Source organism: Fundulus heteroclitus, chromosome 7 (assembly GCF_011125445.2).
Source record: "Fundulus heteroclitus isolate FHET01 chromosome 7, MU-UCD_Fhet_4.1, whole genome shotgun sequence".
Lineage (NCBI taxonomy): Eukaryota > Metazoa > Chordata > Actinopteri > Cyprinodontiformes > Fundulidae > Fundulus > Fundulus heteroclitus.
The window spans coordinates 32438947-32453552 of record NC_046367.1 but is presented as its reverse complement, the minus strand read 5'-3'; the positions used below and the strand labels follow the sequence as shown (position 1 = coordinate 32453552).

The 14606-nt window shown below is 38.3% G+C and overlaps 1 protein-coding gene across 1 annotated transcript; it reads right to left on the bottom strand.

Annotated features, from left to right (window-relative positions):
- Positions 1-504: 504 nt before the first annotated feature.
- Positions 505-11279, bottom strand: chmp2ba (charged multivesicular body protein 2Ba). The gene is made up of 6 exons (XM_012850120.3): positions 10592-11279; positions 7645-7736; positions 3759-3953; positions 2332-2434; positions 2009-2115; positions 505-671 (listed from the first exon to the last, which is right to left on the bottom strand). The coding sequence occupies exons 1-6, from the start codon at positions 10623-10625 to the stop codon at positions 555-557; spliced, it is 648 nt and encodes a 215-aa protein (XP_012705574.1). The 5' UTR covers positions 10626-11279; the 3' UTR covers positions 505-554.
- Between the last annotated feature and the right edge of the window lie 3327 nt (positions 11280-14606).

Here is a 14606-nt window from a genome sequence, read left to right as displayed (position 1 = left end):
GGGCTTTAATGGAGACGGTTCGCCTCAGAGGAAGCCAGTCAGATGGATTTAAATGAACCAAGAGCGACGCAAACAGCAGGTAAATGTTTGGAGAAAAAGAAAGCAAGTTTCCATCTGTTTCTAGACAACCTCAAAGCTCTTTTTAATTACTATATCAAGCATTAAAACTTCCTAGAGAAAGCAAAGCGCTTCCATCATTAATTACAGGAATAACTAAAGGCTGACCCAAACAGAGAGATGGAAAGGCCAGCTCCAAGCTGCATTTGTAGCCCTTCCAAAGACAGATTCACACAGTTCCTTAGGCCAAGTCGCGGCCTTTCCAATGTCATAATAAATATGTTCTCATAAATACGTCTATTGAACTTCAAGGCAATACGCATAAGAATGGGAGAAAACGGCTTCCCTTACGTCCGTCTGCCTGTTTGCCTTTGACTGTGTGAGTGTGGGGGATAGTGTATGCAGCATTTAAACAATGACTAAACTTCTGACAGAGTCTGTATCAACCAGTTTTGAGTTGCACCAGTTTAGAGTGTGAACAAAAACAGGAGCGCTAATTAATCCACTCCCAGAGCTCGAAGCTGTCTCTCGATCTCGTCGTCGGAAATGGTGGCTTGTTTGGAGGAGGCGGCGGCACTGGGGACGCTCTTTCCTGCGGCTGGTGCTCTGACCATCTGGAACCAAACAGAAGATGTCCGTTAGCAGGAAGGCCCGGTGATTAAACGCACCCAGTCACAACAATAAAACGTCTAAAGAGAAGGCTGGGAAGCTATCTGGCATCTCTAAGCCAAGCTTCTCACCAACAATAACACTTATTTTCCTCTCAGATGACAGCACTAGCTTCAACAAAATAAAGACTGGGCAGCACTGAGCCTAGCAAGCATCCAGACTCCACGCTTCCACACCTTCTGGTGTTTTATGTTATATGACATCAACCAGCACATAATAGTAAATAAATAGAAAAAAAAACAAAAACAAAAAAACAAAAAAAAAACGATACATGGCTTTTGCAAATTAAAACATCTTAAAATACTTTACTAACTCACCACCGGCCTATTAGGTGACTTATGAAAGCAGCTGGCTGCACTAGATTTTATAAGTACGGCAAAAATCAGATTTTTATTTGTAAGAACATTTGCGTTTTTGCACTTTACAGTTATGGCCACTTTGTGTTGTCACGTATTATGGCAAAACCTTTCAGAATTTATTTCAGACACTTTGATGGAAATCCATCCAATGCAGCAGGCCGTTTAAGCAAAGATACAAACAGCAACGAATCAACGTTTGGCTGATTTTTGCAGCTCTTAAATATTACATATGACCTTTAGCTGAACATAACTGAAAATACGCAGGCTCTGGAGTTTCTTCACTTTAAACTTTTAAGATATAAAATATGATCCAACGAAAAAATGAAAAAAAAAAAAAAAGATGGCTAAATAACTTCCATGTGTTTGAGCACCATTTCAGTACATCCCTATTATTGTTAAGCTAGACAGAAAACTTATTTTTTCTCTCTTTAATGAATTTTACAAATTGCCAAAGCGCCCATAAAAGATCAGCTCAGTATTTTATAGTTACCCCCTTCTAGGACCAAGTATAATATTATCAGGCTGCCTGCCTGTTCGCTGCAGCTGTGGGTTGCCTTTATTGGACAATGTGTGTGTTTCTGCAGCGTGTAGAGAGGCGATAACTCATGCAGCCCCCCAGGGGGAGCCAGACACACAGCAGACGGAAAGCCTGGCAGTAACTGCAGAGCCTGAAGAGCTGTAGGCTTGCCCCACCATGTGGCAGCTGTTATGCATTTTAACAGCTGAATCCAAGAAAAGCCATGCCGAGAATGCATTGGGATTGTTTTTTTTTTGTTTTTTTACCTCATTTAGGAACGATAGGTCTGTAGAATTTGCAGATAACAGTTTCTTTTTATCCTCCAAAAGTGATTAGATTCTCCCTGAGTTAACATAGATGATATTCCGGGCATGTTGAAAAAGGCACAGCAGAGTCGGTTTCTTACCTTCCCTGAGATCTCAATGCCGATCTCATCCAGAACCTGGTTGACAATGTCCTGAGATTCTTCTTCATCCCCAGATTCATCAAAGATGTCATCTAAAGTGTCGTTGACTAGAGAGAGAACGATAAAGGAGGAGAGAAACAGGAGAGAAAAACTAAATTTGGAGGTCAGGATGAAACTTAAGGATTTATTTTGTTTTGCTTTATAAATTCTAAAATCTTGTTTTTTTTTTTTTACTTGTTTCTACTTCCAAGCACACACAGATGTCCATAGATGTTTCTGTTAAAAAGAAAAATGCTTATAAATGACCACATATGTGCTCTTACTCATGTCCTCGGTCATCTCCATCTTCATGTTCTCCTTCTGGAAGTCCTGCATGGTCTTCAGAGTCTTCTGTGGATCCATTTTCTTATTCACAGCCTGCATAGTCTGTAAACCGTAGAAAATGAGTCAGATGAATCTATTTTTCAGTTTGGTTGGAGGAGCAGCAACAGACCCAGAGCTTCTCCAGAAACATACTGTCAGGCTTGATTTGTTGCCATTTTCCCAGAACTCATTAAGCACATTAAGACTGGAATTAAAAATAAGAAATCATCATGTTTGCATAGATGATTGTGTAAACAAAGATAAACAAAACCTAAAAAAATACCTTAACATTAGACTTGGGTGCATTTCTGAACATAAATCACAACGAAGGCTCACAGATGAATCATAAATCTGGTTCTATCTCAGCACCCGTTTGTTTGTAGAACCGCTTCAGTCAGGATCTGGGGGCAGGCTCACGGAGACCAACAAGTGTCATGACAAAACTTATAAACAACTTTTCCTTTTTATCCACTTAATTTAAGATAAAACTCCAGAACTGAACAACAGAAGGCTGGATTAAGCTCAGGAACAGCACGAGCTCTCAGTCTCTCAATTTCTAATGTGTCTGTCTGCAGCTGAAAGCCAAACCTGTGCCTACATTTTAATATCAGCACATTACTTTACCGTCCTGCTGTTTTCAGCACTGCTAGCTATTGCTCATCAGTGATTCGGCCGGAGAGAAAACTGCAGGAGCGTTCACAAACAGGATGGCCATCTTAGAGCAACTGGTTTGCAGGGATACTGCGATAAATGATTCAAATAAACAATCAGATAAACAGTTTGGCCCTTGGTTGCTTGGGTAGAAAACTTCTATCATTTTGGTTTCATTTATAAAAATAAACAGACCCAAATACTGCAGATCATGGATTGTAATGTCAGACAAACATGGAGGGTGACACTCAGGCTGACACGCCTCAAATATTCCAACAAACATAACTATAAACAGAATGCATTCAATAAAAAAAATCAAGCGTATTATAGAAAACGGCACACGTGAACTTGTGTCTGAACAAACATGGTGGACATTAAGCTGCTAATATGTTTTTCTTAAAGCCTTAATGCGCAGACGCCTCGCCGCCCTCCATTAATCTGAAGCCTAATTATATTTAACCTATCGGTGTGTGTGTCGCTCCTGGTCGATGTGTGCTAGTCACACTTCATTAACAACGATGCTGGGTCTTCCCTTTGAATGCGAGCAGCTTCTATGATAGACTTTTAGGGTAGTTGTAACATTTGTTGCAAAAAAAACAACCTAAAAAGACATCCTAAAACAAACTTCTGATTATTATTCTGGTTGTTCCAATTTGCAAGTGGAAGTGAATCCTATGTTTAAACTATAGTAGTGAAAAGTTTAGCACACCTGAGCTCAGACGGCCTAACACTTTACCTTGGCTGTGGTGGACATGGCACCAGCCATCTTCATTTGAGAGTTCATGACTTTTGCTTGGGTTGACATGGAGGTAACCTTGGAGCTCACGGCGTACGTCCGGTTCTTCTGCTTCCTCAGCTGGACTAACTGCTTGGCAAGAATCTTACACGCCTCCTTGTTACCGCTTTTTGCCATTTTCTTGATCTCCATCTCCTACAGGAAAAAAAAAACAACAAGATAATATGAGCCTCAAGTCCAATCTTGTTTTATTCTAGGGTTCCTCGTCCATTTTCTCTAAAGAGAACACATGCCATTTCAATGTTTTTCAGTATACAGACAATTAAAAGGACTAAATATTTCAAGTTTATATGATAGTCTTAATGTTTTGGTCAAAACAGGCCTAAACTCTACATACCAATAGACGTTTTATCAACAAAAATGTAGGTCTTCAGGCACAACTCGCATTACAAACGCATGGAAATATTAGCATTGATAATCCCGTAATGTTTATGAATGTCTTTTAGGTCAAATGCTACTCCCTGGCAAGCCAATCCATGCATTTAGCTTTAGTAAACATGAGAAAGTACCGATGCCTTCAGGGATTCTGTGTGTGAGAGCATCCCAGGAGAGCAAGTATAAACTGCAGGTACAGTACGTCGGCCCGGCCTCTCAGAACCAGCATGCGGTGTTTATTTCTTGCAGGCTGAAAGCATCCTCTTTAGGAACTAAATCAATTATTTAGATTTATTACAGCATGGGGAAAAACCAATAGTCTTTCCCAACTCAGGTATGTGATTCTGCCTCTTGACACAAAACCTTTGCGGACTGTCGTTCCTCATACGCGTTAAGGTCGGTTCATATTCGCTTGTCTCTGAGGGATTTCACTGGAAGTAGCAGCTTTATGAACTGCAGCGTCTTCAGAAAATATCAGTGTGTCGATGAGGAAAATGTTGAATCAAAATCTCAGCTCCTACTGTAGCTCAGAGACTCTCACTATCCCATTTACCTTATAGACATTAAGAAGAAAGCTGTGTTGTGATTGACCCCCCCCCCCAGACATGTTCAATGCAGCACTTAGCTGAGAGACTGTTATGCTTTTCCTCGATATGTAAACAGTAAATGGACAATTAAGACACTGAAGCTGCCTCAATCTACAATTAGATAATTTGTTCCTATTATTTGCTGCAAATAGTATTACGTGATTTTAATAAATATATAAAGAACTAAGCATTGTTGGTGTTTGGGATATTTCTGACATTTTGAAACTGGCCTAAAATTAGAGAAGCACCAATAAATTGGTCGGTAACTGGAGCCGGCAGATTTTCAGCTTGATCAACCCTGGCATGTATCAAACTCACCAGAAACTTCAAAATCCTATCTTTCTCCAGTCAGTGAATACACCATACCTACCTGCTAAAGAAATCTGACCACAACACTCTTGATGCTGAGCATTTCACTCCTTTACCCCTACTGTACTTTACAGTTTTAAACATGTCTGACTTTCTCCAGGTAAAATATAGACTAATGTAGTTACTAGGAAGCTCTTTTTGATCCTTTTGAGCTTTCAACCTCTGTTTGTCATGGAACATGCTGGATCTGTATGTTAAGGTAAGGTTATACGCACTCTAGGGCAACCCTGACCATTTCACAGTCCACATGATGCATCTGTGGACTGTTGTAGGCTGTTGAAGGACATCTATAGAGGTCCTTCGTTCTGCAATTATTTAAAACATGGGGTCTTTTTTTCCCTAGCTATGTAAGAACTGTGACATATTCCTCCAGGGGCGTACCACTGCAAGCAAGCTCCCGGCTTGACCTAAAGAATATCCCATCTCATGCTAAAAAAAAAAAAAATAATAAAAAGATTGATAGGTTGAAGTTTTTTTTTTTTTCTTTTAAAGACCAGGGTATCTGACTAAAGATGAGGTGTCGTCCTCAGTTTGTGCAAAAAGAATCAGAGCTGTTCTCAGGAATTACAACTTGATTTTAACATTAAAGGAACAATAAGCAATAAAGACACCTAGTGGTTATAACTGGAACAACACATACACCATGTACTCAATGGTCCGTTGTTGCACTGAATTTTTACGTCCACAGGACAGGTATATGATGTTGTATTCTGTTCCATTTCTTATCCTCTTCTCTTACTGGTTTCCACGTTTAAAAGCTCTTTTACCAAGATAAAATGCCAAATGCTGCACTCTATTTTGGGAACCCTGGGAACTCCCATATGATTGGTTCAGGAACCAGGAAGTAAACACGGGCTACACTATGAACAGAAGTAGTTCCAGACCGTACCTCTAGGTTTGAAAGGAGAAAAATGTGACTAAGACATTGTTGATGTAGTGGAACGAATGTTTATAGAGAATGTTACTTCAATCCTGGGTGAGCAATGAGAATGATTTAGGTTGATTTTACAGTAAATATCTTACTTATAGCTCCTTTAAAACAAGTCACTGCACATTTGCATCAATTGTTTTTCTGTAAAAGATAATTATTTACACAAAGTTAATATATAATAAGCTTTCTAAGTCAGTATGGAGGATTACGTTTTAATCACTTGTTACAATGTCTATTGCTGTCAAAACAATTTTAAATTAACTGTTTATATTAAAATATATAATGGGAAATATTGTATTCAGCTAATGGTCTGCTTATGTTACCCTTTGGGAAAAGTAATTGTAGGTAATATACACGAAGACCGACGTTTATAGTTATAAACAAAAACTGTAGTAATCGTGCTGATTGCTAATAGACACTAAACACACTTTTTAAATTCTTTTGTCTTCATTTTAAATGGGTAAAACCCTACAAATCTTCTCTGAGACGCACGTTGAAGGACTCCTCTGCTCCTAAACTAAATAATAAATAACAGCTCCAAAAGCTGGGATTTATATCATTGGTATTATAGTTCTTAAAGTAAAATTAGGCTAAAATGCAGTTTTTGGTGGTCAGGGACTTATTAAAAAAATGTGAAGTTTATAATTTGGCCACAAATATATATATAAAAATAATAATAAAAATCTGACAGTAAAAGAAGATAAATGCTTAAATAGATGCAACGTCTACCTGGTCCAATTTAACTTCATGACAAATTAAAAAGCAAATTAGCTGTTATGCAGCTTAAAACCCCCAAATAAATATTAATATATACACACACAGAGTTTTACCTCGGCAGTCAAATTCAACAAATTTTAACAAGTCCATTTCATTTTGCTTTTATATTCCCTTGCGTAAAATGTAATATGCATCATAAAAAGACGTACTTTGAATCTTTGCCACTTTTAATAAAGGCTGTGCCTATAAATCTGGGAGTGGGCACATTTTCTTATTGGAAGCACAACGGGGGGACCCTTACGATTGGGCCAACTTGCAGATATAGGTAATTTCCATTTGTGAGGCAAGATCTTTTTCATTCAGGGCGTGCAAAAGAAAAAAAAAGCTTTTAAAGACCAGACTAATTAGCGGAAAGCATTAATGAAGAACAAAATGGGGTACCCTGGGGAGGTAATTATGTCGCACACGATATTTACTTAATACAGCTAAATGAGGAAGAAACCCTCTGCTTCTTTCATCTAAAAAAAAAAAATAAAACAGGAGATGTAATGTTCGGTTGTGACTATAGCCGCGCCGGGTGAGCGAGCGTGTGCATTCCTCTCGCCTGAAGCAAAGCCACCACGCTGGATCATTCCCATGTCTTCACTAAGACCCATTAGCCACTTGTGCTCAGTCCTTGGTGGGGAAAGGTAGATTTAAGCATGTTTCTGGGACTTTTATGTGTGCGAGTCATAACCTGGGGGTCCTCAAAGCTTTGATGCAATATGTAGAAATCTAACAAAAGTACTGATCACACACATTCTTTCTTACTTTAACTTTTTTCTGGTGAGTGCGAGTGCATTCTAACCATTTGTTTCTCCTGTTTCTCCAGCGCCGCTCGGTCCCTGGTGATCTGTCTCTGAGTGCCGCGCAGCTCTTTAGACTGTTCCTTGATGACGTCTTCAGAAGATGCAAAACAAGAGAGCGTGTTTAATACTTTACATCAATCAACCAATCAAGATTTTATCATTAAAGCACTTATCATATAATCGTCTGTATCACCAAGAGATTTACAGTGAGGGAAAAGCATGGAAAGAATAAAGCACAGAAAAAAAGCTATTTCAATGAAATAATCATTGGACAACTAGAATAAAATGTCCTGCAGAATTCAGAAACAAGGAGATGCAATCCCAATCATAGATGAGGAAACACCCCAGACCAATTTTATTCAAATATAAAAAAGTTGCTTCTTAAGCAAAAAATAAATAAATAAATAAAAATAGCTTTAACACATAACTTAACTAAAAATTACTACCTATGAACCAAACTGAAAATTACATTTTATTTAAGATAAAAATGGAGATAAACCTTTAATTAAAAAAAAAATGTCTGATCAAAACTAAAATGAATTTATTCAAATGGAAATGTAAAGATAATGATAAACAAATACAGGGTATTAAAAGTAAAATACAGGTAAAAATAAGGCAGAATTACTAAAGTTCAACTAATAGCTATAAAAAAAATATATTTATTTGCTTTAAAGAACAGATAAAACACTCAAATATCCTTTTGCCAAAGACAAGGCTCCTAAAGCTAATACAAATTATAAAACTTTACAAAAAAAAAAAAAAAATAGAAATGTGTTAATTAACTGCATAGGACTTCTCTCATAGCAAGACAAAAACAACAACACACCAGACAAAGACTTTACATTTCCTATAATACAGCCAACAGGCTGCTTTAAGGCTTATAAAAAAATGCCGGTAGTGTTAGCTTTAACAGGGAGCTTGTCTGGTTGTCTGCACCGAAATGCCACAGAGTGATGGGCAGAGCGACCAGCAGCTCAGTGAACGCACACAGACAACTGTGGCAACTGATCTGACAGCTGACACAGAGTCTATCACCTCCAAACCCCCCCCGCTTAAGCAGAAAACAGCATCGTGTGAGACGTTGGGAATGCCTGAAGTCGCACCATCCTCCACGACTTCTGAATGAGAGCAGCCCGAAACAATTTTTTATTATTTTTTTTTTTAAATACTTTGAAAAACTCAAGAGACCTTTGCACATTTATGCAAACTGCTAAATTAACCAGATCAAGAACCTCCCAAATTACCAGGGAGAAGATAAAAACAACACAGATCTGTCTTAAATAAGGTTTAAACATATACATAATCTTCTGGTACTGGACCGTCACTATAGATTAAAAGATCGATATATACAAAATTATTTTAAAGAACAAAAAGAAAAAGACCAATCTCAAATCTAAATTGGAGGTAAAAAGCAAACTGAGCACCGCAGCTGTACACTAAAGTCACAGAATGTCACATTCTGCCAAAGCAGAGCTGGGAGCTCAACTGAAGCTCATCCCTTATTAAAAAAAAAAGAAAGTTGGCCAACGACAAACTTGTAAGCGTCACATCCCTACAGTGGACCACTTGCAGGGATGCTGCATAAGTGCGTATAAGGTGACGTGCCGCCAACGTATCAAAGTGGGAGGGATATCGTCCTACAAATATGTGCCATCTATCCCCCCCACCACCACCACCGCAGCCACCGCAGAAAACGACGGCGAGAAAAACCACAAAATTGACCAGAAACTACGTAGACGACCAGACCCATGGCGAAGGATTCCACTAAACCCTCTGTCTGAGGAGTGAAAGGGTGAGGGGATGGCAAAGGAAACTGCCAAAAAAAAAAAAAGATAAAAAAAAAAAAAGCAATGGCTGAAGAAGATTTGATGACGGCTGGACATACAGTGAAGGTAATGGAGCACAGTGAGTACAGTACGCAGATTGTTGCTGAGGGCGAGGCCAGCAGGACGGGGATGGGAGGAGTAAGTAAGCAAGACAACAGAAGGATTTCTCCTACACCCGCTAAGACATTTTATCTTAAACCTGGTTCTCTACTTTCTTTAATGACATTTTTCCTCACATAAAGTGGAGAGGCCAATATTAGAGGCGTCCACGAACACAGCGCTGAGAGTCATTATTTGGAAAAAGAATAATTGATTCATTAATTTTTTTAGAAAAAAAAAAAAAACTATGTCAGGTTTTCCATTTTAACTCTGAATGGCTGATTGCCTTGCCTGAAGAAAATATTCAAATATTCATATACTTTAAAAAGGCTTTCCAGAATCCTAATATGAGCGTATTACTAGAATGAATAGCTGAATGGGATGACAGCATGCCGTAGACGTCATAGTTTAACAACCCTTCAAATTCATTACGCAGTTTTTTTTTGTTTTTTTTTATTACAAGGTATGTTCAAAGTAATCATCCCGGCTGTCTAAAGCGCTTTGCGTTTTGTGTGTGGAGCAAAAACAGAAACTAAGCAAAAAAAAAAAAAAAAAAGTTTGACTTTTACAGAAATCCTTTGTTTTGACTATGAAGCCAGTTTAAACATACTTATAATACCGGGAACATTCGTTTTGTGTTTTTTATTATTTAGATAAAACCATATTTTTCCAGGTCTCGGTCTAACAACAACAACAACAGAAAAAAAATCCCTCCTTTAATTTCTCGGTTACTCGGCGGGTGAACCAGAAGTTCTGTGACATTTTAAACTAATGTATCTGAATTTGAACCGTGACATCCCTCTCCTAGCTTACTTCCTTTAACACAGGTAGGGCTGGGCAGGGTTTCGACCCTTTCTCCCGGTTGGTAACATGACTGGTGACTCAACAGGACCGAGAACACGTTCAACGAGTTATGTGGGGGACAGTCAATTTAAACAGGAAACAACACAACAGGCTGAAATCAACCGGGCTAAAAACAAGTTAGCTAGCTTTTTTTTCTCCCCCCACAGAACAAACTTACCATCGACAGTCTTCTTCTTGAAGAGGGAAGCCATGTCGCTGTTGTGTGTGTAACTAAATAGAAAAACTAAATACAAGTCGTGTACTGTTAAAGAGTACTGGTTCCAGTCGTCTATAACGCCGTTTAGCCGTCAGCCCAGGACGGTATGTCTGCTCTAACAGCCTTCGCTTCCTGGTTGACTTCTGCTGTTGGGAGTTCCTCCCTCAGCTGGCGTCACGGCGGGACCTTTCTGCTGCTTTCAAGTGTACCGCGGAAAATTCAGTTAATTGTTAGAATGTTTATTAAAAAAATAAATGCCACATGTTTAAAAAAGAAGAAAAAAGAAAGTCTATACGTTCGAGTTCTTGTGGGTGGTAGATATCAAAGTAAGCGATATTTACGGCAACCGTCCGTACGGAAATGTAACAGCACAGGCTAAGCTCTACAGTTACACATAAAATAATAAAAAAAAAAAAAAATAATAATAAAACTCCTAAAAGTATCGTCCATCGCTGTACAGCAGAATTATGGGTATTATATTCAGAACGATTAATAATCACTGAAACATATACAGCCCCTATTTTGTGGGTGAGTTGTGCTAAAAATTTTCCTGAAACCACATTTTGATGTAGCTCTTAAACGTAGCACAGAGACGGACGCTGTTAATGATAACAAAAGAAATGTGCTAAATTTTTGTTGCATACATTGACTAAGCAAGGAAATTAAGTCATTATATATATATATATATATATATATATAATATATATATATATATATATATTATATAGTATATATATAATAATATATATATCATATATATAAGATACATATATATATATACATATCTCTCATATCTATATCTACTATCTCTAATCTATATCTATATATATCTCATAATATATTCTATATATAGTATGGTGTTTCTCTCTCTCTTTATCTACTTTGTGGGAACTGTATCTTTTGTTTTCAAGTCCTCCTTCAGTCAATACTTAGGAGCCACCCTTTCCCCACAGTTTCATTATCTCACCCGTTTTGCACATTCAATCTACATCTAAACATGTACCCCTCTCTTGTTTATTCAAAATTAGTTTGTACTATTAGCTTTCAGATTGCATAGAGAGTTTTAGTGAACAGCAATTTTCAAGTCTTGCCAAAGATTCTAAATTGGATTTTGAGCTAGACTTTGGGCAAAGACATAAATATGCTTTGATCTATACAAATCCATTGTAATTCATGCTCTATTATCTGGGTTTTAGGTTCCTGCTAGAAGGCAAGGTACATACTAGACAGGTTCTCAGTTTATCACAAAGCAACTCTGAGAAGTAGCTGCAAGACGGATTACCATGCACAAACACACATATCTAAAGACAAAGGGACAAATTAAATTAATAGTCATTTCTTGTTCTGTAGGACGAAGCTAGAGTACCCATGTTTGCACAGGAAGATTAAAATATATCCAGATCAACCCCAGGGCGGGATTCAATCCCAGGATATTCTTGCTGTGGCACAACAAAAAACTGCTCCACAATGCATTCCTGAATAAAAAACGGGTTCCTCATTTTTAAGATTCATGTTGCTAAAAAATGGAAATTAACTTTGTTTTCTTGTTTGCTCTACCACCTATATGCTACTTTGTGTTGAAGATAATATAAAATCCCAATAAAGTACATTGTTTGTGGTTCCAATGTGATACAGTGTGATAACATACAATGGGCACAAATGCCATTACAAGGCATTGTATCTATAAATTCCCAATGAGGTACTTACAAAAAAAAAAAGGTTCACTTAAAGCACATGCAAAGGGGAAGTGCTTAAATTCTGAGCTCCAATTAGAAAGGTTTGCAGGTGAGTCAACAAGAGTGAGAACTGGTTGAGCAAGTTCTGTTTGGACACAACTCAGTTCAGATGACATCAGTGCAGCTAAAAATAATTAGCCTACTTTTCACACAAGGCATGTGTCTGTTAACTTTGTGTGGATAGGAGCACAGAGCAGTGATTTATTCTTTGTTTTTTAAGAGGACAATCTATGTAATTCCCCCTATGGCAATATATTGCATTCCCAATTTCATTTATTTCCCTTTCATTCCCAGAAGGGAGCTAAACCAGCCACAATAGTTCGTATTCATATATTCCCATTTTTCTATCTCATATTAGCGACGACAGGAAGTTTGTGCAGGACAAATGGGACCGTCGAACCATGACCAACTCAATTTTGTGTTTTTGTCAAAAGCAGTGGGAACGCAAGACACAAAAGAACGTAAGATGTAAAAGCGAGCGGAGACTCATCCTGGAATGATGTGAGATCCCAAGCTGGAGCGCAGGAGAGAGGGGTGACTTTGAAAGAAGAAGATGGGTAGCCCTCAGCGCTTTTCCCTTATCTCCAAGGAGGTGAGTATGTGTGAGCGCACAGTCGCCTCTGTGCATCGGCATGTCATCCTGGGGCATTACTCTTGTTAAGGTTATTAGAGAAGATGTTTGGCACTAATCAGTGGAGGACCAAAGGGACCATCACTAAATGGCCTCATCATCACAGGGCCCTGGTGGAGATAAATCTAGCCCCAAGCACTGAGAGGGCTGGCTGGCCCTAAGCATGGTTGTCTCTGGCAGTGTGGGTGTAAGCAGCGCAACATAAATCAGTACTTGGGAATTATAGTAGTTTTATTTATTTTTATTTTATATGCCATGTGATTAAACAGTGAAGTACCTTTTTTAGCTTGAGTTTGTCTATATGAAATTGACACGATTATTTAAATTAAAAACTTTACCCTGTGATTTGTCATTTAAATTGTTAATCGCATGGCCGTATTATTTTCTAAGCCTTCATGGTTTTCAATGCAACAGAATAATAAACAAACTACTTAAAAGTGGGAACACACCCCTCCATGCTTTTCTGGTTGTTCGCTGCTTTTATAGATCGGATTGTTTCCTCCTTTCTCCGCTTAGTTCTTCCAGCCAACCCATTCTCCTCCCTCACTCTCTGATCTAGCCCCGAGCAAACTAACGCGTAATGTTGAGGCACTAACTACAGACCCGGCAGAGAGAAAGAAACAATCATGTGTGAAATTAGATCTATGTAGCAAACAGAGGGGAGTCAGAGCCATAAAGTACACCGAGCTCCTCAGCTTTGAGGGATCATCAAAAAAAAAATAAAAAAAAAAACACTGGAGAATGCCTTCACTTGAGGATTTTTGCAATTCATTTCACTGGCATTTCTTTTGGTGCCCTTTTATAGGTGAACTAATTCACAGATGTCCAGATTATGCCCTAACAACCCTGAAAACGTCAGATATTGGACACGAATTAAAAAAATTAGGTGTAATTTAAGCACAATTATTGGACTCAACTTCATATCATCAGTATTCCCACCCTTTGGGCCGGTTCCCGTTTATATGGCACCAGCATGAACTTTTGATGAACACTGAATAGTGCATAACTGTGAAGTGGAAGGAGAGTGATAGAAGGTGTTTACAAATTGAAATCTGTAAAATGTATTGTGCATTAAAGTTAACATCTCAACTATCGCTACATGCTTGTCCAGGAGGAGTGATGCTGCAAGCAGTGACAGCTGGTGATGAATCTTTTTTTTCGAAGTGGGTGGGGGGGGGGGTGCACATGAGGTCAGAGATGACCGCATGTTAATAAACTCTAAACAAAAAGCTGTCCACAGTCACTTGTTTGGTACTGGATATTTGTTCAATGCGCCACTCTCTCCTGTCTTCTTTCTTTTCTTTTTTTTTTTTAGTCTGAGCTGCGAGGTGTGTGGCTTTGATTCCCTGACATCTTGATTAATTATCGGGTAAAGAATGGCACAAAAAGCTCTGATTGGACACAAGAGCTGCAACACTAAGAAGAGACTAGAAACTAGAGAGTTGAGACAAAATGAAGTTGCATGAAACCCAAGTGTTAGGGCATGCATACACCCTCTTTGTCTAGTGAAAATTAATCAAGTTTGACACATTCTGAGGAGAACAAATGTAATAAGTGCGTTTTATTTTAAAAATGATGTTTTTGTGTCTCCAGCTTTTTTGATTTGTTT

Excerpts from the sequence above, each read along its gene's own strand:
- chmp2ba (XM_012850120.3), bottom strand. The coding sequence starts at position 10,625 with ATGGCTTCCCTCTTCAAGAAGAAGACTGTCGATG. Across the intron at positions 2,435-3,758 it reads CCATGTCCACCACAGCCAAG|ACTATGCAGGCTGTGAATAA; the intron begins GTAAAGTGTTAG and ends TACGGTTTACAG. Across the intron at positions 2,116-2,331 it reads GGAGATGACCGAGGACATGA|TCAACGACACTTTAGATGAC; the intron begins GTAAGAGCACAT and ends TTCTCTCTCTAG.